Source organism: Lynx canadensis, chromosome X (assembly GCF_007474595.2).
Source record: "Lynx canadensis isolate LIC74 chromosome X, mLynCan4.pri.v2, whole genome shotgun sequence".
Classification (NCBI taxonomy): Eukaryota; Metazoa; Chordata; class Mammalia; order Carnivora; family Felidae; genus Lynx; species Lynx canadensis.
The window spans coordinates 89222951-89247560 of NC_044321.2; the positions used below are offsets into that span (position 1 = coordinate 89222951).

Here is a 24610-nt window from a genome sequence, read left to right on the forward strand (position 1 = left end):
AATACTGTCGCACTGTTCATTGTCGCCCCCAGAGAGCACCAGCTATGTCAAAATTATAAAATTTGACTTTTGGGGACAAGGACCTCTTGATGTTTCCTCAGGAGTGGGGAGGAAAGCAATGAGAAGTAATGTCTGAGGGGGTGCTTTTTTTTTTTTTAAATCTATATTGAATGCATGTATCCAAATGGTGCTGCAGCACCAGAGAAGAAAACATTATGAAAAAATTTACTGTTCAGGGGCCCCTGGGTGGCTCAGTCAGTTAAGCATCAGACTTCGCCTCAGGTCATGATCTCACAGTTTGTGGGTTTGAGCCCCGCATCAGGCTCTGTGCTGACAGCTTGGAGCCTGGAGCCTGTTTCGGATTCTGTGTCTCCCCACTCTCTGCCCCTCCCCCGCCCGTGCTCTGTCTTTCTCTCTCAAAAATAAATAAACATTAAAAAAATTTAAAATAGGGGCGCCTGGGTGGCGTAGTCGGTTAAGCGTCCGACTTCAGCCAGGTCACGATCTCGCGGTCCGTGAGTTCGAGCCCCGCGTCGGGCTCTGGGCTGATGGCTCAGAGCCTGGAGCCTGTTTCCGATTCTGTGTCTCCCTCTCTCTCTGCCCCTCCCCCGTTCATGCTCTGTCTCTCTCTGTCTCAAAAATAAATAAAACGTTAAAAAAAAATTTAAAAAAAAATTTAAAATAATAAAAGTTTACTGTTCGTAGATAGGAACCTGGCACCTACACTCACCAAAGGCACATTTTAATCTCTCCCACATAGCTGCCTCTGTTCCCCTTGGCTATGAACTAATTTACCTTGCCTGATGCAGAGAAGCTTATCAACTATAAACATAGACCCAGAGGACTTGGATTCCTTTGCTCCTTTTCCATCCTGCTGTTAGACACTTATTGCCGGTTTGCTGGTTATGAGCATCACAGAATAGCAGGGTAGGACTATCAGCTAAAAGAAAAATGATGGCTGTTGATTCGTTAGGCTGACAAAAATGTCATAAGAGTGAGATGAATAAAAACCTGTGGGGTTAAAGACCCTAGCTATCAGATGGCTAGCATGGCCTCTGCCCTTAGCTGTCTTTCTGTAAGATGTGGGTTATGTCATCTTGTGTCAATTTATAACTCCATCTCGCTATAAAGCTCTCTTGGTTTACTAAGCACTGACATGAGGACCCTTCTCTGTACCTTCGGACTTCACTCCATTTTCATTGGCTGTGATGACTGGCTTGCTAAACCCTGGCGAGACCCTCATCACTGTCTTGTTGTCCTTACTGGTGTTATAGGAAAGAGACCTGAAATTAAAAGTAAAACAATTTTTTGAGATATAACATACATATGGTGAAGTACACAAATTTTAAGGGTGCAGCTGATTTTTTTTGTGTTTTTTAAAAATACTTATTTAAGTAATCTCTCCACCCAACATGGGGCTTGAACTTATGACCCTGAGATCAAGAGTCTCATGCTCCTCTGACTGAGCCAGCCAGGCATCCCCAGCTGAATGTTTTTTTTAAACATATATAATCAGGGGCGCTTGGGTGGTTCAGTTGGTTAAACATCCGACTTCAGCTCAGGTCATGATCTCACGGGTTTGTGAGTTCAAGCCCCGCATTGGGCTCTGTGCTGACAGCTCAGAGCCTGGAGTCTGCTTCAGATTCTGTGTCTCCCTCTCTCTGCCCCTCCTCATGCTATCTCTCTCTCTCAAAAATAAACACTAAAAAAAATTAAACATATATAATCACATCATGACACAGAACCTTTCCAGAACCTTAGAAAGTGTTTTCATATCCCTTGCTAGTCAGTATCCTCCCACCCAAAGGTAACTACTTCGTTTACTTCCATTCCATAGATTTGTTTGCCTGTTTTAAAATTTCATGTAAATGGACTTACACAATATGCACTTTTATACATCTGGTGTCTTTCCACATTCTTGTCCGTGCATTTTTGTGGGCATTTGTACACTTTTCTTTTGGCTGTAAACTTAGGAATAGAATTGCAAGGTCATGCAATAGAGGTATGTTTGGTTTTAGTAGTTTTTTTTTCATTTTTTTCATGTTTATTTTTGAAAGACAGAGTGCGAGCAGGGGAAGGACAGAGAGAGGGGGAGACACAGAATCTGAAGCAGCCTCCAGGCTCCGAGCTGTCAGCACAGAGCCTGATGAGGGGCTCGAACCCACGAGCTGCGAGATCATGACCTCTGAGCGGAAGTCAGATGCTAAACCGACTGAGCCACCCAGGTGCCCCGGTTTTAGTCGTTTTCTAAAGTAGTTGTACCAGTTAACACTTTTACCAACAATGTATGAGGGTTCCAACGCATGTTCTTCTCAATGCTTGGTATTGTTAAGTTTTTTTTTTCAAAGCTAAATATTCTGGTAGGCTTCTGTGTGTCCTATTGTGGTTTTAATTTGCATTTTTCTGATGAGCAGTAATGAAAACCTACTCATATGCTTGTAGGTCATTCGGATGTTCTCTTCTCTCAGGTGCCATTTAATTCTTATAACATTAAAACACGGATTCTCTTTAAAACACGGATTCTCTTTTTTTCTTATTGATTTGAAAGAGTATAAAAATATATGTATATACTGGATACAAGCCTTTCATTATGTGTACTTATTGTGAATATTTTTTCCCGGTCTGTGATTGGCCTTTTCACCCTCTTAAGGTGTCTTGTAATAAATGGAAGTGCTTCATTTTTATGAAATCCAATTTATCAGTCTTCTTTCCTAGTTCATGTTTTCTTGTGTCAGGTAAGAAATCTTTGCTTACCACGGTCATGAGGATATTTGCTTACAGTTTGATCTTGAAGATTTCTCGTTTTATCGTTCATATTTAGGTCTAGGATCCATTTACAATTATTTTCAATTTTGGTATGTGATGTGAGGTAAGGGTCATGCTTCTATTGGTTTCTTTGTCCCTGTGCTAGTACCATGCTGTAAAATTATATAGCTGTAAAGCTAGCCTTGATATCTGATAATATATGTCTTCCAACTTTGTTCATCTTCAAGATGTTTTGGCTCTACTAAGCCCTAAGTATACCCTTGTATATTTTATTTTATTTTATTTTATTTTATTTTATTTTATTTTATTTATTTTTTCTATTCTAATTTTATTTTATTTTAGAGAGGGAGAGAGCGGGCAGGGAAGGAGGGCAGAGAGAGAGAGAGAGAGAGAGAATCGTAAGCAGGCTCCATGCTCAGGGTGGAACCTGACGCGGGGCTCAATCCCACGATCCTGGGATCATGACCTGAGCTGAAATGAAGAGTCAGATGCTCAAACGACTGAGCCACCCAGGCGCCCCTCCTTGAATATTTTAGAATCTCTTTATCCAGAGTGCTCTTTGGGGACGGTTTTGAGCTTCTTGACTCATTAGCCACCCCACGCCCTCACAGTTTCAAAATCTAGGCAACATTTTGAAGGAGGCACTGGTAGTGTGCTTTGTGGCAGTCCCCTTCCCTCGAGTGAGAATTTGTCTCTGAAGTACCATGAGACTGTGGGAAATTCCACCCAGCTTTTCCCTGCTCAGAAAGGAGCCTAATTCAGCTGACTTCCAGGTGAAGAAAACTAGCCCTGCATTTCAGGCTTCTCTAATTTCCAATCCATTACACTAACCTCAAATGTTATGCAGAATTTTCCTTTTCCACTGTCGAGTCCCTCTGCCTTGTGGACAAAACTCATCTTCAACTTGTGCCCAGAATTAGCAGACGTCTCAGTGAGGCAAAAAACTCTCGAATACCAGGTCATTTAGGAAGGGTTCTGTGCTCTTTGAAATTTTAGTTCATCTTGTTCTTGTTTCCACAGATCAGGGATATCTTTACTTGTTGATTTTGCAGTTTCTTTTTGTTTTGTTTTCTTTCTTAGTTCGGACAGGACCATTCGCATCCCACGTGAACGTCCAGAGAACATTCCATAGAACCTTGACTTTCTCATCCATCTCGGCTCTATCACAGGTGAGTAGTTCATGAGTGCTTGGGCCAGTTCAGTAGGTCAGTGGAAGGGCAGATTAAATGGGACACAACCTTTTTTTCACAGATGATGAGGATCCCTGAGGGCACTGCTCAGGATGTCTCCATCCCTCTGCCTTAGGACTCACAGTCAACTTGGATTTCAGCCAGTTTCCAGGGATGGCAAATGAGATTAACATTCTCAATTCTATCCCTGTTTAGAATTCTCAATTCTATCCCTGCTTAGAATGAGATGTCAGGTCTGGCCCGAGTGAGGCAAATTTTGCTCCTGCTCCCCTAGATGCAACCTCTATTCTGTTGTTTTTTTTTTTCATCATAGATCATTTTGCATTCTCTAGGATTGCATATGAATGGAATCATACAGCATGCATTCTTTCATGTCTGACTTCTTTCATTAAGTATAATGTTTTTGATATGCATTCATGCTGTGGTCCCTATCAGTATTGGCTTTCTTTTTCTTGCTGATTGGTATTACATTGTACGAATATACCACATTTTGTTCATCCGTTCTCCTTTTGATTGACAGCTGTTTTTTTGTGCTATTATGCACTATTATGCATAAAGCTGCTATAACCATTTTTCTGAAAGTCTTTTTGTGAATTTCATTTCGCTGGGGTAAATACCTTGGAGTGGAATTGCTGGGATCAAGTGTGTGCTTGCTTAGTTTTCTAAGAAACTGCAAGACATTTTCAAAGAGGTTGTACCCTTTTACACTCCCGCCGGCAATGTGTGAGAATTCTGGTTACTTTACATCTTTGGTCAACATCTGGTGTTGTCAGTCGTTAATTTTAGCCAGTTTAGAGTATTATTGTGAAGTTAACTTGTATATCTTTGATGACTAATGATGTTGAATATGCCTTCATGTGCTTATTAGCTATTTATTTTTCCTCCTTTGTGAAATGTTTGTCCATATCTTCTGCCCAGTTTTTAATTGGTTTATATCTTTTTATTATTGAGTTGTAGGGGCACTGTTTTTTTTTATTGAGGTATAACTGACATACAACATTAGATTAATTTCGGCTGCACAAGAGAATGATTTGATCTTTGTATATATTGTAAAATATTCACAATAAATGTCATTAACATCTGGTTACCGTACATAGTTACAAAACACTTTTTTTTGTTATGATAATTTTTGAGATCTACTCTCTTACTTTCAAATATGCAGTCCAATATTATTCACTTTAGTCCTCATGTTGTACATTACATCCCCATGACTTATTTATTTTACAACTGAAAGTTGGTACCTTTTGGCTCCATTCACCCATTTCCCCCACAGCCCATCCCCCAGTAGGGGCTCTTTGTATATTCTGGTTATAAGTTCTTTGTCAGATATCTGCTTTGTGAATATTTTCTCAGACTGTGGACTGCTGCTCATTTTGCTTCTGGTGTGTTTTGATGAATCGGTTTATCTTTGCTACCTCTTGCTACCCCGGCTGCAACTTAATAATATTTACTGAATGAAAGAGCTAGTAGTAGTTGTCCCTCCCTCCAACCTATCGGTACAATAATGCAAAAATGCACCGTGTGCTTGAGAAAGGGATGGTCAGGGGAGTTTTTTAGGCTTGAGGGTCAGAAATCTGAGGAGATTATCTTTAAACTGAGACCAGAATGACAGGAAGCCATCCATTTCTTTTTTTTTCCTGGGGAAAAGGTATCCCAGGTAGAGGGAATAGCTAATAAAAAGGCCTTTAAGGAACCTTCATAACACTGTTGGTGGAAATATAAATTGGTGCAACCACTGTGGAAAACATACAGAGGTTCTTCAAAAAATTAAAAATAGAACTACCCTATGATAACAGTGATTCCACTTCTGGGTATTTATCTGAAGAAAATAAAAACACGAATCGGAAGAGATATACACACCTCATGTTCACTGCAGCATTATATAATAGCTAAGACCTGGAAGCAACATACATGTCTATCAATGGATGAATGGATAAAGAAGATGTGGTATATATACACGATAGAATACTACTCAGCCATAAAAAGAAAGAGACCTTGCCATTTGCAACAACAGGGAAGGACCTTGAGGGTGTTATGCTCAGTGAAATAAGTCAGGCAGAGAAAGACAAATCCTATATGATTTCACTTATATATGTGAAATCTAAAAAACAAAACAAATGAATAAACAAAACAAAGCAAAAGTCATAAATACAGAGAACAGATCAGTGGTTATCAGAGCAGAAGGGGGTTGGGGGTTGGGTGAAAAGGGTGAAGGGCGTTAATTGTATGCTGATGGGTGGTAACTAGATTTATAGTGGGGATCGCTTTGTAATATATGCAAATATCGAATTATTATGTTGTACACCTGAAACTAATTTCATGTTATATACCAATTTGACCTCAATAAAACACAAATAAAAATAAAAAACGAAATACATAAGAGTTACATAAAAAAAAGGGCCCTTAATGTAAGTTGAGGCTAGGCACAAACTATCCAAAATACCCCTTTAAGCAAACTAAGGTGTCAGAAGTTGGTTGCTTTAAAAATTACCACAACTGGAATACCCTGATGCTATACTCTTCCTCTTTCTTAGTACTACAGTACTTAGTAGTTTCTCAACATCCTCCTTGCCTTCCCTAAACCCCAGGTCCTAGGTTTCAAGACGCTTTGAAGATAGGAATTGTGGATTAGTTAACACGATGGTCAACAGGGTTAAGGCTAGGTCAGGAATTTTTTCCCCCTTAAAGGTGACCAAGTGATAGAAGAAATAAATCAAGGTTTGCGTATGTAATAAGTAGCTACATTTATCTTTATAAAACAGCAAAATATGAAATGTGCTACCTCTCTGCATTTTACATTTAGGTTGTAGAACGTAAAAGTTTGTCAAATCAATATCAATTCATTTAAGTGAGATACGATCTATTTTGGCAGTTTTGCCCAGTTTCGGGAGAGATGGAAGAAAAGATGATGGGAAGGGATAGTGGAAGATGGAGATACAGATAGAGTCAAGTAGAATGAAACACAGAGGTGAATAAATGGAGGTATATTGAGCAAGAGGAGAAATAAAAAGAGTTCTAGTGGGAGGTAGAGAAGCTGAGAAACAAAATGGGTAAAAGAGAAGCCAGAAGTCAAATAAGTTTTGTGCGAGTATATTTGTCTTGTGCCCTTGGGCTAAAGGTGTCATAATAGGTTATTGCTTCCTTTGAAAAATGTGATGGTACTCTCTAGTAATATTTAACACACATCTTTCTTTTGTGTTTCCCTTCCAAAGAGCTGATATATGCTCTACAGTAATGCCAAATTCCTTGCATGATTTCTTTCCATTATTTCCTTCCACCAAACTGCTTTTTGTCTAATCGAAAAGCAGAGATTCTTTAAGTTAATAAAATAACCTCTAATATCCATTCTCCCATATTTCAGAGGGGAAGTTACCTCCAACCATAATTGTGCCTTCTGGTCATCATGGCTGTGATCCTTACCGGGGCAAACTTTATGTGTACTGTCAGGATTTTTGGACAAAGAAAAATGTGTGGTTCTGAAAAAACTTATGCTAAATGGAGATAGTATATAAGTGAGTGGGTCAAAGCAGGTCCCGTGGAGACCAGCAAGCTCCATGTGAAAATCACAGATCCTCTGGCCAGTGGTTTACTGTACTCTGATAAAGGTCTAAGGAGTACAGTTAGCTGGAGGTAATGCCTGTGGTTTTTGGGCCCCGCTCTGGTCAGAATTGTTAGAAAAGGGTGTTGATAGATTTGGCAATATCCTAAAGGAGTGAGACAGATAGCTGCTCCCTAATACTTTCTACTAGGAAACACTTGACTGAGGCTGGAGAAATTAAAACCAGCCCAATTTGTAGGACTGGTGGCTAGAAATTCAATGTGTATATATACCAGCGAAAATAATTGGTCAAAGGTATATAGCTAAACTGGTCAGCCATGGACTGGAGATGTATGCCATAATAAATGGAAAATTACAGACTGGACTATTGCAGGAAAAACAATCTGGTGAAGGGAGATATGAAAATAAATCAACGAAAGAAATTTAGCAATTTATGTAGGATATATACCAACTCATCAGAATGGAAAGACAGAATATTAAAAGAGGAGATAATCTGACCCCCCAAACTAATGTAGACTCTACAGTCTTGGGGACTCCAAGTCCCAACTCAGCTCCCTTGTCAGTTCAATTTAAGGTTGCAAAATGAGCACGTGAAGCCTCAGGACTTATGGACATGAATGTCCTAGATGAGGAAGAGTGGGGAGAAAAGTATGAATCAAACAAATGAATTAGCAATACGACGAGACATGTCAAATTATGAAAAACTTGCATCTGCAACAAACTCATTTTTAAGAGGTCATGTTAAACCAGACACATATGCGAAGTAGATTATACTGGGCCAATCTTTAGATTTTTTTGAAACAACGAATATTGCCTCATACAAGTATAAACTGAGGAAGAGGTTTTGCAGAGCACGCCAGACATGCAGATGAGAATCGTATGTCCACGGCTTTAGACAAAATTGAAGGAACTAGCTGCTAGATGTGAAATATTGGCAGTAATAGGAAATGACCAAGGAACTAGCGTTATAACAGAAGTTGTCCAAAATTTGACAAAAGACAACGGCTGTGGGACTTTCATTTCACAAATTCCCCAGGCTGGAGGGGCAGCTGGAAACCTTAATGAATGGGATGCTAAAAACACAGAAAGAATTAGCAGCACCAGATATAAGTGGCAATGGGGTAAAGTGCTAATAAAGACAGAATTAATTGAAAGACTCTGAGTGAATATAACTTCCTCTATAGAGATGTTCGTGAAAGACGGACAAGTAACCTATACTCCCTTTGCCCTCAATTCCTCTATGAAGAGAGAACGAGAAGTATAAAGGAAAGAGAGTGGAGTAGTAGATCCTCATAAGGCCAACAAAAAGGAGGATCAGTAACTAAGGATGCTCTTTTAACTTCATCCTATAGCCAGAAACTGTGGGATAGATAAAGGCTCAAGGATACTAATCTTTATGTTTCTCTTTTCTATTATTAGATCTGCTTTGTTTTCCAACCATAGTACCATTGCCAGTCCCACAGGATCCATTGTCACCAAGAGCTACAGCTTTTAATAATATTTATCTACTGAGGAGGTCATTGAGGTATGGAGTCCGTGTCAATCCCTGTGCTGATTGATGGGCTTGTTGATTGTATTGCCCAGCTAATAAGGATCGCTGAAGAGCTTTTACAGCTGATTGCACGAGAGCAAATGCCTTGTGCAGGGCAAAATGGTGCAGCACAAGTGATGGGAGAAGCTGCATCTTCTCCTCAAGAAGAAGATACGCTGCCAGAGCTCGCTGAGCTCTCAGATTTAGAATCAATACTTACACCAAGAGAGGATGAAGACCTAATCCTTGACATAGATCAAGCAATGTTAGACATAGAAGACTTATATGAAGATGTTCTCTCTGGCCTCAACGATGACTTAAGAAGTGGATAAGACCACATGCCCCCACCGGCACGTGAGAACAGATAGTTTTTCTGTTTTAAAGATATTCTCATTTTTCTGAGTGTTAGCAATGAGTTTTCTCCTAGTTCCATACATTTTCATTATTAATACCTTATAGAACAAGTAATATTAGATTTACTGCCAGTAGAAGCTGGTCTCTTTTCCTCTTTATATTCCTTTTAAAAGCTCTGACTTGAGCCTTATGATTCCTTCCCTGCTTGCACTTGTTCACCTGTTAGAATTCCTAAGAACAGAAGCAAACAATAGCATAACAAGAAATTTCTCACCTAACAGTGGAGTGAAGACCTCATGGATAGATCACATTTTGGAACCCAATTTCACTGTTCTATGAATGGAAACCAAAAAAGGAATATCCCCCACGATGGTATTATAGTGAATACATCACATAGACAGAACAACATTGGGACACTTTTACTGGAAAAGATATAACTACTTGCTAGGCCTTGAGGAGAGGATGTGTCAACTAAAGGGTGCAATTTTGAAAAAGCTGATAAACTGTAGAAAAGTTTTTGGATAACTTGTCAGGGAGAAACCTTTGAAAAAGCTGAGGCCAAGAGGTTCCGATGCACGATTGTTCCCTCAAATGCACACTACAATGAGTCTTCCATATGGTTTCCCAAATGGAAAGGACAAATTATACCAGATAACAAAGAGAGTAGTACTATCACTGGAAGGCCTAAACAAAGCCCTACAAGGGCTATTCACCAATGGAGAGTCAAATGCTTTATGGCATAGGCTCAGAGATGATGGTCCACAAATGGAAGGGGATAAAGTATATCTTCTTTAGTATAGTTAGATTTATAAAGAATAGTTGATAGGCTTATTATAGTTAACCTGCTGCAACCTTGACACAGAAATCTTAACTATTACGATATGGGAGCAATAATTAACTTAAATAAAATATGGACTGGTATTTAGCCACAATAATTCTAGAAATACCAGAAGGGTAAAATGGAGTAGTTGGAGGACTGCCCCCCCCATACCAAAACAGAAAGAGACCCAATAAATTTATGGGGAATTCATTGGTCATACTAATTCCCATGCCATTCAGTAGTCTCATTTCCATTTGGAAAAACAGCTACCCTTCATACAAGCGCATGGACACTGTGGTCCTCCTTCCTAGGGAATGGCCTTTGCATCTCTTAACACGGCCAACAACTCGGCAAAGACATAAAAGTGTCGCTAGGACAAATTGACATATGCAAATTGTGAAGAAATGACATGTAGAAGCTCATCCATGTGGATGGAAACCACACTATACCAATTCATATAGAGTAGTAAAGCATATTATTGTCAAAAAGATTAAAATACAGATGCTGCATCTAATCCTAAGTGAGGTCTACATACATAGACAATTAGCTGCTTTTAAAGGCAAATGGAGGGTGGAAATTATAGACTACACAGCCAGGTCTTGTTTGGATGAGCAGTAGCAGGAGGGACATAAATCAGTTTGCCACAGAATTTCAGGATAAGTACATGTAACAAATTGAAGAAAAAGACTGCTGTATCAAAAAAAAAAAAAAAAGGCTACCAAAGACCCTTTTGAAAATCAGAAGAACTTACGGAGCTACTCAAACATGTTAGCATGAGAAAGTTCCACAGAAGACTGCTATGTTGAAAGACTTAAAGAGTAGAGGAGGATCCAGGACACTTGGATGGATGAACAAAGACAAAGAGGAGAAATCCAAGTTTTATCATCAAGCAACTACTGTGGATAATGACAAGCCATACCAGACAACAGATTGAGGGACTTTGCTGCTGTACTAATTGGACAAATTGAGCATTACTTTCCTTGGGTAGGAGACTCTAACTATGTAGTATGTCCAAAATGGAAAATAAGAGATGCAGTGCAAAGGGACTGTGCCAAATTAACTAAAATATAGCGCTGGGAAAACAAGAAGAAATGGTTTATCCCATCATTCCATTAGGAGCACTTTTCTAAAGGAAGATTAGTGGTAACAGTTGAACAAGGAAATCTATACATGTAGCAACCAAGAAGAATAACAGAGAAATTGGATAAAAGTGAAAAGATAGAATCTATGCTTTAATTAAAGGTTTAGAAACAGCCAGGGAAGCTATATACTCTCCCACTAGGAATTTGGACTTTAGGAAATTGGGCTATAATTTTGTGTCAAAATAAAACGCAAAGCATGAGTACTTCGACAAGATCCAGAAACATCCAAGGAAAGACCACCATTCTGCTACAAATTCTATTTAGCGAGTGATTTAACTGTAAATGGACAGATCCGGTGCTCCTCAAATATGATAGATGCTGAAGGGTAGCTAGTCCCCCAAGGAGAACTCTGGAATATAGACTTCAGAACAACACCACGACGGATTAGTGTGAGCTTCTTAAAAACGTGAATATTAATGAGAAAACACCAGCAACCATACCAACTCAAGCAGGTTATTCAAATACATCATGAGAAATCTGTGGGACTACTCCAGGCCTTGAAACAAGATGAAGCTTGAACCAGCCTATAAAACAACTAATGGTCAACATGGTCCTTACATGTCAAAGCTGGAAGATGCTACAACCTTATAACATGTGAAGCTGGCTTGCCTCCTGACTAGATGTGGAAAGACTACTATAATGGCACCTTAGGATTAGATAAAATATATCCCATTGTTTGCTCTGATTGCGTGATTATATGTGTTTAGAAATTGTTAAGATGCAACCCTGTTCCAAACAATGAGTAGTTGTATTAAGTATGTTTGCTCTACAGAACAGAATTAGACATTAGGATTAGAAATAGAGTTGATAGTGATAAGAAATAAGTGTAGGAAATAATAAAATACTTAGGAATAAGAGCCAGTAAGGAAGTATTTTCAAGGAGAGAGAAGAAAAGCAATAGAGTTGTGAATAGTCATGCAACTGTTTAGGGTGGAAAGCAATGGTATAGTTAGTTCCTAAGAAGGTTTATGAACAAGTCCCTGTTTTTGTCATATGCAAATTAGCCAACCCTAAGTTGGTGATATTGATAGAAATAGCTGCTTGGCAGCTGACACAGGTCATGCACTTAAAAGACAATTAGAGGGAAATACATTAACTCGGCAGTCCACTGATTGGATACTTCTTTTTTTTTTAATTTTTTTTGATGTTTATTTTATTTTAGAGAGAGAGAGAGAGAGAGAGAGAGCAGGGGAAGGGCAGAGAGAGAGGGAGACACAGGATCCAAATCAGGCTTCAGGCTCTGAGCTGTCAGCACAGAGCCCGACGCGGGGCTCGAACTCACAGACCGTGAGATCATGACCTGAGCCAAAGTTGGTGAGCCACCCAGGTGCCCCTGATTGGGCTTCTGATTGGAATCTTGGATTTCTCCTCCAGGAGACTGGAGAGAGTGGCTGGCCCTTTATTTAAACTAGCCCTTCTCTGGATCTTCTTGAGACTAACACCAAAGGCAATTCTTGTATGGCATGGATGGATAGAGAGACAGGCTCATCATTTGAGACAAGCTTAAAGCTGTGAAAACCAAGGGAGTTAGGTTGATAGATGGCAATTAGAAAGCACAAGTCTATCCTTGTGTGTTTTGGCTAATGTGCAATGAGCAGTTGTGATTACATAGTTATATCTTTATGTGATGATTAACGCCAGTTATTACAGTTTGTATAATCCTTATTTGCTATTGATGCACATCATTTTATTGCTATGTGTTTTAACAGATTTTAACTAATAAAATTTCATTCATAAGTCAAATAATGTGTTCCTCTTAAATTACCTGGTGGTGGATTCGGAGGCTACCAAACCAGCATAAAGGAACCCCACTCAACAGAAGATGGAGTATACACAGAGAAAATATTGTACCGGGAGTCTGAAGTTCTAGTTCCTTTTTTTTTAAGTTTGTTTATTTATTTATTTACAGAGAGTGAGTGGGGGAGAGGGGAAGAGAGAGAGGGACAGAGAATCCCAAGCAGGCTCCATGCTGTCAGCACAGAGCCCATTGTGGGGTTTGATCTCATGAACCACGAGATCATGACCTGAGGCAAAATCAAGAGTCCAGCACTTAACCAACTGAGCCACCCAGGTATCCCTGAAATTCTAGTCCTGGCTTTGTCAGATTATCCTGAACAAATCTCTGAAATATGGTCTGTTCTTGTCTGTAAAATGAGTTATAATTACTTTTCTGCCTACCTTCAATGGTAATAAGGAATAACTAAAGTGATAAAGTTTTCAAAGACTTTTGTATGAATATCTGACAATGGGACAATACATGAAATCAGCACTTTTTAGGAGTATCTGAAAAATGTCTATAGGACAATACCCGAGAGTCTATGTGACATGTAAAGATTATCCAATAGTTTTACACCTGTTTTCTAAGAGATTAGAGCTTTCTTATTTTGCTCCATGTCAAAGTTATAGTTTGGAATTGGTTTATGTTTCATTCTTCTGAGCTCTTTTTTTTTAAACCATAAAATTAAATTCTTTCTGGGGGTCCACTTAAGTTCTAGTAGGAATAACAATGAGGAAAAACCAACAATGAAAAAGCCTTCTAGGAAACAGTAAATTATATTTCATTCAAGGCTAAGATTTTGTTGCTGACGGGGTTATGTAACTCTGAACATTTATTACCCCATTATTACCCAACTAGATTTTTATAATGATTTTTTAAATCAAAGTTGACTATTGTGTTCTTATATCAATAGCCTTATCTTAATAGATTAGAGGTATTTAGCCATTTCCTCTTCCTCTTGGGTATACTTATCTTTTCAAAGACCCTATTTCCCCAGTCCATATTTAAAACTTGTTTTTCTTCTGCCTATATAACCCTTAGCTCAGAAGCCAATCAACCAACCAACCAAAAAAAAAAAAAAAAAGAAACATAAAAAAGAAGAAAAAAATAACCCTTAGTTCCTTTAGTTCTTTGACAGTTATTTGTATTGACAGACACAGCTACCTATCAGTCTCAAATGTCTTCAGGGTCATAAAGAATCTTTGAAGGTGATCTCCATTATACCTCTGAAGGATGTTAATGCATTTTAGCAAGGTAAGGAAAACAACTGAACTCTCTACCCCTTGTCACAATTTCATCCTAAAGACCTTAGTAAAATATTGAAAACGTTTCAAGAAGTATTTTTTAGTTTGACATAAGTATTCATGTAAAGTGGACTAGGGAGCTGCAGTTATGAAACACAACTTTAGTGTTTCAGATGCCTTTAATCAAAGATGCTATTAACGAAAATAATTCATTTCAAAAAGTATCCAGACCATGAGCCCTCCATGATTATTGACCACCATGGCCCCAGGATGAAGGGTGGAGTCATTTGTTATGTGTTCTCATAGAAGTTCTCCTTCAGATCACTTACGTTGCATGTAATTATATATTCACTGATGTGATCATTTACTTAATGTCCACAACTAGCTTGCAAGTTTCATGAAGGTAGGGTCAGTGCCCATTTTCTGTATCCCAAACACCTAGAACAGTGCTTAATAAGCATTTTGTGAAAGAATGAGTACTATTTCATCAACAAATCAGATGGTCAGTCTTTTCCCCTACTTATCTGTCCATAAAGAAAATATGCAGAGGCTGTGTGTACCTTGGATAAATGAACCTGTTTTTGTTTTGTTTTGTTTTGTTTTGTTTTGTTTTGTTTTGTTTTTGAGGCCTGTTGAACCATTTGTTTGTGGAGGGGTAAGTAGTAGAAAAATGCCAACTCTCACTCTGCTGTGCTGGACTCTGGAGGGTGTAAGGTTTCCTTAAAGCAGAGAAGAGCTCAGCTTACCTCTTTCTGGTGGTATTTGATTGCCACCTTCAGCTTGGCCAGGTCATGGTACTTCTGAGGGTCAAGTTCTTCACTGTGGTCATCTCGATGGTTGAGGATGATCTCCAGTTCCCGGGAGCTCCGAGCTTGGTCCAGCAGGTCTTTGGCAAAGAGCTTGCACTGCTGGGAGAGTTCCTCATACTCGGCCTTGAACTCATTCTCCACCTTGCTGAGTTCTTTGAGCTCCCAGCCCAGACGGAAGGCAGTTAGGATGGGGTCCTCGCTTGATAAGGCAATGAGTGAGGGGCTTGCTAGCGCTTTATAGATGTTCAGACGGGAGCGGGAGTGGCGCAGACTGTCTACCTCTGAACTGGACACACACTCGACACAGTTGCAGCGGATCTGGTGGGGCCGTGGGATAGTGACCCGTTTTTGAACAAGCAGTTTGATGATTTCATAGTTGTTGGTGTGGGCGGCCAGCATGATGGGAGTGATGTCCGGTGTGAACTCAGAGAACTGGGTATCCATCATCAGAGTGGGAACCTAGGTGCAATAAAATAAAGGCATAAAAGCCAGGATTAAGGCTAGGAGAGAGAGGGAGCACAGGGCATTAAATGTTAGTGATTCAGGAATTGGAGTCACTTTTCTTTTGCCAATGATCTTCATCATCATAGCTATTTGTGGAATACTAACTATATGCCAGGCATACAGCACTTTACATGTATTTACGCATTTAATCCCCACAACCTTGTGAGGCAAATATTCTCCCCAAATGAAGAAGCTGAGGCACACAGAAGTTAAATAACATACCCAAGCTTACATAGCTTTTAGTAACTGAGCCAAGATCCAAACCCAAGCAATAGGACTCTAAAGCTTGGTTCTTACATTTATGCAACCACAATATGCCCAATTCCATCTGAGGCACAATGGGGGATATAGAGAAGAGGGAAATTTTTTCCTAACCTTCTGGAGTTTAGTTGAGTGGGTCAGACTTATATAAAATTGGTAAGTAGGAGTACACAGTAGCATGTGTTCGGTTCCAAATGAATCGTAAAGACCATGCCACTAAATCAAGCCCTGGAGGCTAAAGAAAAGATAATCTCAAGTGGTTACATTGACTTTGTATGTATATAGGACTTCCGGAGACCAAAGGCCAAGGCCAGATAGAGTTCTTCCAACTTCCTGTAGGTCTCAGCAAGGTAGAGAGAATCTCTTATTGTCAGAAAGAAGTACTGTGTAAATGAAGACCTCTTGGCTTGGGTGAGGGGTTACCAATAGCTAAAGGGACCTTTGATAACACTGTTATGTCCATGATGCAATGCTTGCTGTAAATAGCAGTTATTGGTGGAAGGCATAGGGTTCTTTGGGTATTCACGAGCATTTTGGGGTGAGTTTGCAGAAAGTGCAATGATCAATGATCACTGCTCAATGAATAAAAAAAAATATTTTGGCTTTAAAATGTGTGTTTTGGTCATATGTGAAATTTGAGAAATGTAACAGAAAACCAAAGGGGAAGGGAAGGAAAACTGAGTTACAAACACAGAGGGAGGCAAACTATAAGAGACTCTTAAGTACAGAGAACAAACTGAGGGTTGAGGGGGGTGAGGGGTTGGGTGGGCAGGGAAAATGCGTGATGGACATTGAGGAGGGCACTTGTTGGGATGAGCACTGGGTGTTGTATGTAAGTGATGAATCACAGGAATCTACTCCGGAAGCCAAGACTACACTGTATATTACCTAACTTGACAACAAATTATTAAATAAATAGTAAAAAAAAAAGAGCCAAATTATGGAAAGAGCCCAAATTTCCATCAACTGATAAGTGGATAAAGATGTGATACACACACACACACACACACACACACACACTGGAATACTACTCGGCAATGAAAAAGAATGAAATCTTGCCATTTGCAATGACATGGATGGAACTAGAGTGTATTGTGCTAAGCAAAATAAATCAGAGAGAGACAAATATCATACTTCACTCATGTGGAATTTAAGGAACACAACAGATGAACATATGAGAAGGGAAGGAAAAATAAGAAAAACAGAGAGGGAGGCAAACCATAAGAGACTCTTGAATAAGAGAACAAACTGAGGGTTGATGGAAGGAGGTGGGTGGGGGATGGGCTAAATGGGTGTTGGGTATTAAGGAGGGCATTTTTGGGGATGAACACTGGGTGTTCTATGTAAGCGATGATTCACTGGGTTCTACTCCTGAAACCAATAATACACTGTACATTAACTAACTTGAATTTAAATAAAAAATCTTTAAAAGAAAGAAAAAAAAATAAAATGTGTGTTTTGGGACCCAGTCTGTTCTCAGTGTAATAGGGAAATGGAGACAGCTCTATACTCACAGAAGAGTCTCAGTGTGGTAGGATCTAGAGCTAAGGAATGAGGAGGACTGAAATAGTCAGAGGAGGCTTCATGGAGGGGTGGAGCTGAGCATTCAAAGCATGGATAGGATTCCAGGAAACTGTGAAATACTGATCTTCATACACTTAGAAAAGAATAGTTCCAAATACTCATTTGGATTGGGGAGAACAAAACATGGATGATTGAGATTCTCATGGAATAGACAAATATTGTTTTACTCAAAAGTTTCTTTTTTAAAAAAATGTTTATTTATTTTGAGAGAGATAGAGAGAAAGATCAATCAAGCAGGGGAGGGGCAGAGAGAGAGAGAGAGGGAGAGAGTGAATCCCAAGCAGGCTCTGCGCTGTCCACACAGAGCCTGGTGCAGGGCTCGATCTCATAAACCGTGAGGTCATGACCTGAGCTGAGACCAAGAGCCGATGTTTAACTGACCCAGCCACCCAGGCACCCCTCAGAAGTTTCTTTTTATTCTTAAAAATGTTTTTTAGAAAATTGCAGTTGCTGATGAACTGACAAAACGATGTGTAGCAGTTTTTCATCATCTTCGCCTCCTTCTCGCTTTGGATGAAAGATTCACAAACAGGAAAGCGACCAGAAAACAGGAAGTGCGAGAGAGGTAGAGGAGAAGGAGGGGAAGAGTGTGCAAGAAATCTAGTTCTTTCATGGAGTGGTTGCATCAGTCTCTAGTTGAGAACTGGCTGCACATTGATCATCAATTACTTGGATAGAGCAATGAGAAAGCATTGTTAAACATTTAGAGGAAGCAGCTACAAACAAGACAGCAGGAAGTGAGCAACTGGCTCATAAAGTAAATTGGACACAGGAAAGAATCATCTCAGAAATTAACATAAGCCTCCTGGCTAAGGAAGAAGTAGTTCTGAGTGGGCCCAGGAACAAACATAAACACAACAACCAACACAAAGCCTCGAGTTGGGGGAGATGGTAGATGAGTACTGTTCTGCCCAGGAAGAAAGCAACTCAGTTCTGGAAATCTGCCCCTTCCTACTGGGCAGAAGCATTTCTCAGTCTCTGCTATGATCTAGAGGCAGGATATGTGGTGAGTGGAGGGAAGATAGCCTATAGCACAGGATTCCCTGGGTCGTGTTGGAGGAATGTGTCCTCCCTACCATGCTGCTCTTCCTGTCCTCTCTCTCTCTCTCCTCACTTCCTTGCTCTTTCTCCTTTTCTTGCCCTTTTTCTTTCTTTCCCTCTATTCCAATGCTGACAGACCTGTCCAAGACAGACGATGGTACATGTGAATATTGCTTAGCTCCACTTGTGTCATGGAACTGAAAGGTTGTTGTCTATGCTTAGAATGTGAAATGCTTTCTGGAGCCATCTGATTCCATTGTCTTTGACGTGGTGCTCCACAAGGAGCCTCTGATTCTCTCTTTGGCTTTCTGAGTAAATGACACAAGAGAGGAAATAATTTTAAAGGAAAACTGGTCTACAGTGACCAACCGTGTCTTCCTACTCTCCTGTCAATATTATTCACAGGTGGCCACACTCATCTCATTCATTGCTCTCTGTCTGTATGTCCTTGTGGGATCCTCTGTGTGTAATGGCCTCTCCTCATTTCTCTGCAAGTGAAAGGCCACTGTGAGCCCTGGCTTCTTCAATAACTCCTCCTCTTAACTTGATCCTACCCCTTAGTGACCACCCAGATGTTGTGGACACTAGGTTACATCAAAGATCTCACTTTTCTGATGCTGTCTTATGTTGTTCTCTATTTCACATACGCATTTCTTGCCTCATCGATGAGGTTGTGTGAGTCTAACACAGAGCTGTCTTAGACTGCTTTTGTTTTCCCTATAGCATCTATAGCACAGTGGGAGACACCACAACAGGCACCAGCCAAAAAAAATTTTTTTCTAGTCTCAGCTTAAGAAATTGACTCATTTACAGACCTAGCTCCCATAATCTGAGTCAATGTGAGCCAATTTCCTTGGGTCTTTCCTTCTAATGTCCAGCTGAGAAGGTAGACATTCCAAGACTAAGGAGGGATAGCAAATGGGCTTTATAGGGAATATTTGAGTTCCCCCCATCATAGGACAGTCTGTACCTGCCATTTTCACAATTCTATTGTTTCAAAATGGAGACTCTGACCCAAAGACCACAGATCTATACTACTCTTCGCCTGTCTGCTTCTTCTTTTCTCATCCTGCTGCTTTTCCCTTCCCCAGCTGTAGGGACTATGGGCTAAGCATCAGGATAGCCATGGTAAGGAAAGAGAGATTCAATAATGAAGGTCAGAGATTTCTGATAATACTCAAGACTTTGTGATATGGTCTACAACAGGGGCCAAACAGGTAATAGGTAATAGAAATGATGGCTATGTGTGGGTCCATATGCATAATTTGGATGAATGAATGATGGAAACTAGTGAACTGTAGAACACACATCCTCTCAAAGGGAGTATCTGCTGCTCCATTCCTTGTTGTCATAAAATTGTTGTTATAAGCACGCATAAAGGCCCGATGTTGTGGGTTCTCAAGAGAAGTCAGAAGTATGGATTTTGTAGTAGAATTTCTTATTTTGTTGTTGGCTCACTTCTTTTTTTAAAAAATTGAAGTATAATTGGCATACAAATCCTATTAGTTTCTGGTGTACATCATAGTGATTTGATATTTTGAAGTGTTAAAAAATGACCCCCACAATAAGTCTAGTTACCATCTGTCACCGATGAAAGTTATTACGGGGGCACCTGGGTGTGGCTCAGTCGATTGGTGAAGTGTCCAACTCTTGATTTTGGTCCAGGTCATGATCTCATGTTTCATGATATTGAGCCCTGCGTTGAACTCTGTGCTCACAGTGCAGAGCCTGCTTGGGATTCTTTGTCTCCCCGCCCCTCTCTCTCTGCCCCTCCTGCGCGGGGCTCTCTCTCAACATAAATAAACATTTTAAAAAACGTACAATATTATTGACTATATTCCTGATGCTATACATTACATTCCTATGCTTTCTTTTCTTTTTTTTTATACATTCTTTAAAAAAAATTTTTTTTAATGTTTATTCATTATTGAGAGATAGAGACAGAGCATGAGCAGGGGAGGGGCAGAGAGAGGGGGAGACACAGAATCCGAAAAAGGCTCCAGGCTCTGAGCTGTCAGCACAGAGCGCGACGTAGGGCTCGAACTCACAAACGGCGAGATCATGACTTGAGCCGAAGTTGGATGCTTAACCGACTGAGCCACCCAGGCGCCCCACTATGCCTTATTTTCTAACTGGAAGTCTATACCTCTCAATCCCCTTCAGGGTCGAATTTCTTAAAGTTGTAAATGTTGGCTCAAAAAAGCTACAGATAGTGTGCAGTCAAATACATATATGAGGCGATCTAGGCTGGAGTGAATCAGTTTGTGACCTTCGAGCTAACATAGAAATTGTGAGATGGAGGGGTAGGAGAGGAAGCTGGACATTTAGTCAGGGGCCAGATGATGAAAGGCCTCATATGTTATGTTAAGGAACTTAATGTTGTTGGCGATGGGGAGCTACTGAAGAGTTTTAATCAAGGAGAGTGGCATAGTTGAACGAGTGTCTTACAAAGGTCAGTATGGCCCAAGTATGGGGAACGAGCAGTGTTACAAGTAGGGGGAATGAGCAGTATTAAATGTGCTGGTAAATGTTTAATAAGCAGCTTTCCATGAAAAAATCTTGATTTGTAGTGTTTGCCTGTTTCTGTGGTGTGAGTGAGTACTCCCATTGCAGCCAATTTCACGCTACCAATACAACCAGAGAGCACAGAGTTGGTATGAGATGCGTACAACCAGCTCTTACCAGCCTGTGTAAGCCAGCTCCAGCATATCACTGGATGAGTATCAGAGAGATGAGACTAGTTAAAAGATGTCATTGGGGCACCTGACTGGCTCAGTCGGTTGACCCTCCGACTTCGGCCCGGGTCATGATCTCGCGGTTTGTGAGTTCGAGCCCTGTGTCGGGCTCTGTGCTGACAGCCCGGAGCCCGGAGCCTGCTTCAGATTCTGTGTCTCCTTCTCTCTCTGCCCCTCCCCGACTTGTGCTCTGTCTCTCTCTGTCTACCAAAAACAAATAAAATGAAAAAAAAAAGTAGTTGAAACCAAGGGAATAAGTAGGATCAGCCTCAGCTTGCCCCAGCTCCTGCACAGCTCTGTCTGCTGATCTACTCCAAGGACTGGGCCCAGCCCGTTTCCAGAGCAAGTGAAGCTTGAGGTAGGATGTGCTCAAGTGGCCAGTCTCTGTCTCCTCCATTCCAAATTGCAATCACTGGGGCCCTGCATTAGGACGCTCTTTGCTCTGTTAGTTTCTAAATCCCAGCCTCTTCCCCACGTGTGCCCTCTATTGTTCAACAAGATTTCTACCTGGATCATAATCTGAGTTTCTGTTCATGTAACTGGCCTAATAGTCCAGATCTAGTGTATTTTCTGGATTATCCATGCTTCGTCTTTGAGCTATACAAGTCTGTAAATTGTAATACAAATATTTCTTGTTTAATGAAATGGAATTGATCAGTGCCTTATGCAGCATCTATTTGTAAATTTCTCTGCTCTATTTGTAATTTTTTTCAACATTTCTGATAGCCTATATCAGGGGTCAGCAAACATTGTCTGTAAAAGGCCAGCAGGTAAATAGGTTAGACTTTATGGGCCATGCAACTCTGCCTTTGGAGCAGGAAAACAGCCATAGGCGATGTGAAATGAATGGGTGTTGCTGTACTCCATAACATTTTCTTTACAAAGACAGGTGACAGGCTGAATTTGGCTTGCAGGCCAGAGAATGCAGATCCCTGGCCTCCTGGATCCCTCACTAATTAATGAATTAAATAAAATCTTTGACACGTGTTTAAATTTGTATAAGGATCATGATTTAACTTTTTTTTTTTTTTTTAAGTAATCCTTTAACAGCCATTTTGTGTTCAGATTGAGGTCAGGTAGCAAATTCAATTTTATTCCTTTCTTATCAAGTTTTGCCTTCTCTTTCAACTCCAAAATTATACTGATGGATCTTGGGCTTCCCATTAAAAAGTATTATTTTTAAAAGGAAAAGGGAAGGAGGGGAAGGAAATCAACACACGAAGAAATTAGATTTTGTTCATATTACCTACAACTGTATTTCTAAAGAAACCTGGTGCATGAACCGACTTGAGTTTTAAAATTTGCAGTGATGTGGGCTCAGGCCATGGCCCCTAAAGAAGCTACCTTGCCTGCCTTTCCCTGGGGCTTTGCATTCAGGCCCTAATGAGTTTGCTCCTGGATCTGCCCGAGGTCTCCCTGTCGAAAAGCTGGCATTGTATTCGAGGATCCTTTTGGATTAATGAGCTCAGAACAGAGCTGTGCTAGGCTCAGCCCTCATCACATAAAATGCAGTACAGTGAGCTAAAGTCAGCTTCTTTCTTATTTTCACCTAAATTCCATTGCCAGAGGATACAGAGGGATAGAAAATGCTCCACCTAGCCCACTCTCAGGACTGGCCAGAGCTTTTACAAGGTTATTATACTCAAGGGGCCCAAATGATACATTCATTTCCATTAACCTCATCACTGGACACAATCTGCTAATTGGAATTTTTCTGAACCCTATTGTTACCAGCCTTAGGCAGGTGCCTTCGCTGGAGTTTATCACAAGCTTCTGAAATTAAACCCCTCATTTGTAATTAATGGGCAGACCCCTTATCAGGAGCCACCTCATTCATACCCACAATGCCGTCTGGTCATAGGCCAAACCTCTCCATAATTGGCACTTCCTCATGCAGCTGGCCTGATAGCATCATGTTGGAAATGAACCTCCCATCTTATGCCTGGATTTGGTGAAACTGCAATACTTCTTTTTCCACCTGCTGGATCCCCTCTTCCCTGCCCCCAACATGACTCTGCCTTACCTGTGAGGTCAGTTAGCTAGTAGTGGTGATATGCCAGCTACTTTGCAGCAGCCATTGGCATCAGATGGGAAATAATCTGTTTCCCAGAGGCTGATAAAAGCAGAACTGTAAGAATTAAGATTTGCTGGAGCGTCTCAGCTAATTTCAAGGCTAAACTATATATAATCTAGATTGGAAGGCTAAAATGAAAAAAAAAAACCTTATTTGGGGACAATGTTACAGACCTCAGGTGATATTTTTAAAAAGTTAATATTGATATGTAAAAATCAATAATATATATAACCATGGCCAGCATTAGCCTGATTAGCAGGGGTAAATATGATACTAATGGTTACCGGTTATCAAACACTTCCCATATACCAGACACCATGCTGGAATATCTCATTTGGTCCTCACCATGGTTCTATGCTATACGCATAGTAATTATCCCCATTCACACCTGAGGAAACTCAGTCTTAGAGAAGATAAGTGCCTCGTCCAAGGTCATAAAGCTAGGAAGTAGAGTGGCCAGAACTTGAACCCAGGCAGTTTGGCTCCGAAGTCTGTACCATTAACCAATATACCACTTCACCCCCAACAAACAAAATGCCAACTGTTTGATTTTATTACATCAATAAACAAATCTACAATCCTAACACTGAATATTCAGATATATCGTAAGTATATATTATAGGTTTTATTGGGCATTAATTAACTTAATCGACTAGTATTCTACTCTAAACCCAGATAGATAAACATTATGTAGCACCGCTCAATGTTTGGAAGCCTACAAAATCATTCTTGATTTCTCATCAGATGGGGGCTCTTAATTTTTCGAAAAGATAAGAGCTAAGTCTGTGAGAAAATATATATAGCTAATTCCATAGGTTGTGAGTGTTTGTGATTTTAGTTTTCTAGTTAGAGGAAACCTAGAAAGGTTTTTCTCAAATCTAGATTGTCGCAAAGTGTAAATGAATCACTCCATACACTTTTCTTTGCAAAATTTGAGCTGTAATGAATGATGGGAGCCATTGACTCCAAACGGCGCACCTTTGGATAGATATTGCAAATGAAGGAGGAGGTAAAAGAAGCCAAGATGCTAAGTGCATACACTGTGGGTGGCTTTTGAGAAGCCAGCCCTCTGTGAAGGCATTCTATGTACCGTTGAGATATGACATTTCTCAGGAAAATAGTGAAAATGATGCAGCGAGTCAAAAATAAGTAAATCAGAAGATGTCCGTTATGGAGATGGAAAACATGTCAGAAGTGAAGGGTGGTCATTGTGTCTCTA

The 24610-nt window shown here is 40.2% G+C and overlaps 2 protein-coding genes across 2 annotated transcripts in view; one reads left to right on the plus strand and one right to left on the minus strand.

Moving 5' to 3' along the window:
• The window catches only part of TRPC5 (transient receptor potential cation channel subfamily C member 5), a 152191-nt gene that overhangs the window by 86076 nt on the left and 41505 nt on the right, over positions 1-24610 (minus strand). Inside the window, exon 3 of the mRNA XM_030306324.1 lies at positions 15130-15651. Coding sequence (XP_030162184.1) covers positions 15130-15651 — 522 coding nt within the window. The remainder of the gene's footprint in view (positions 1-15129; positions 15652-24610) is intronic.
• Positions 9043-9378, plus strand: TRPC5OS (TRPC5 opposite strand). The gene has a single exon (XM_030306323.1). The coding sequence runs from the start codon at positions 9043-9045 to the stop codon at positions 9376-9378; it is 336 nt and encodes a 111-aa protein (XP_030162183.1).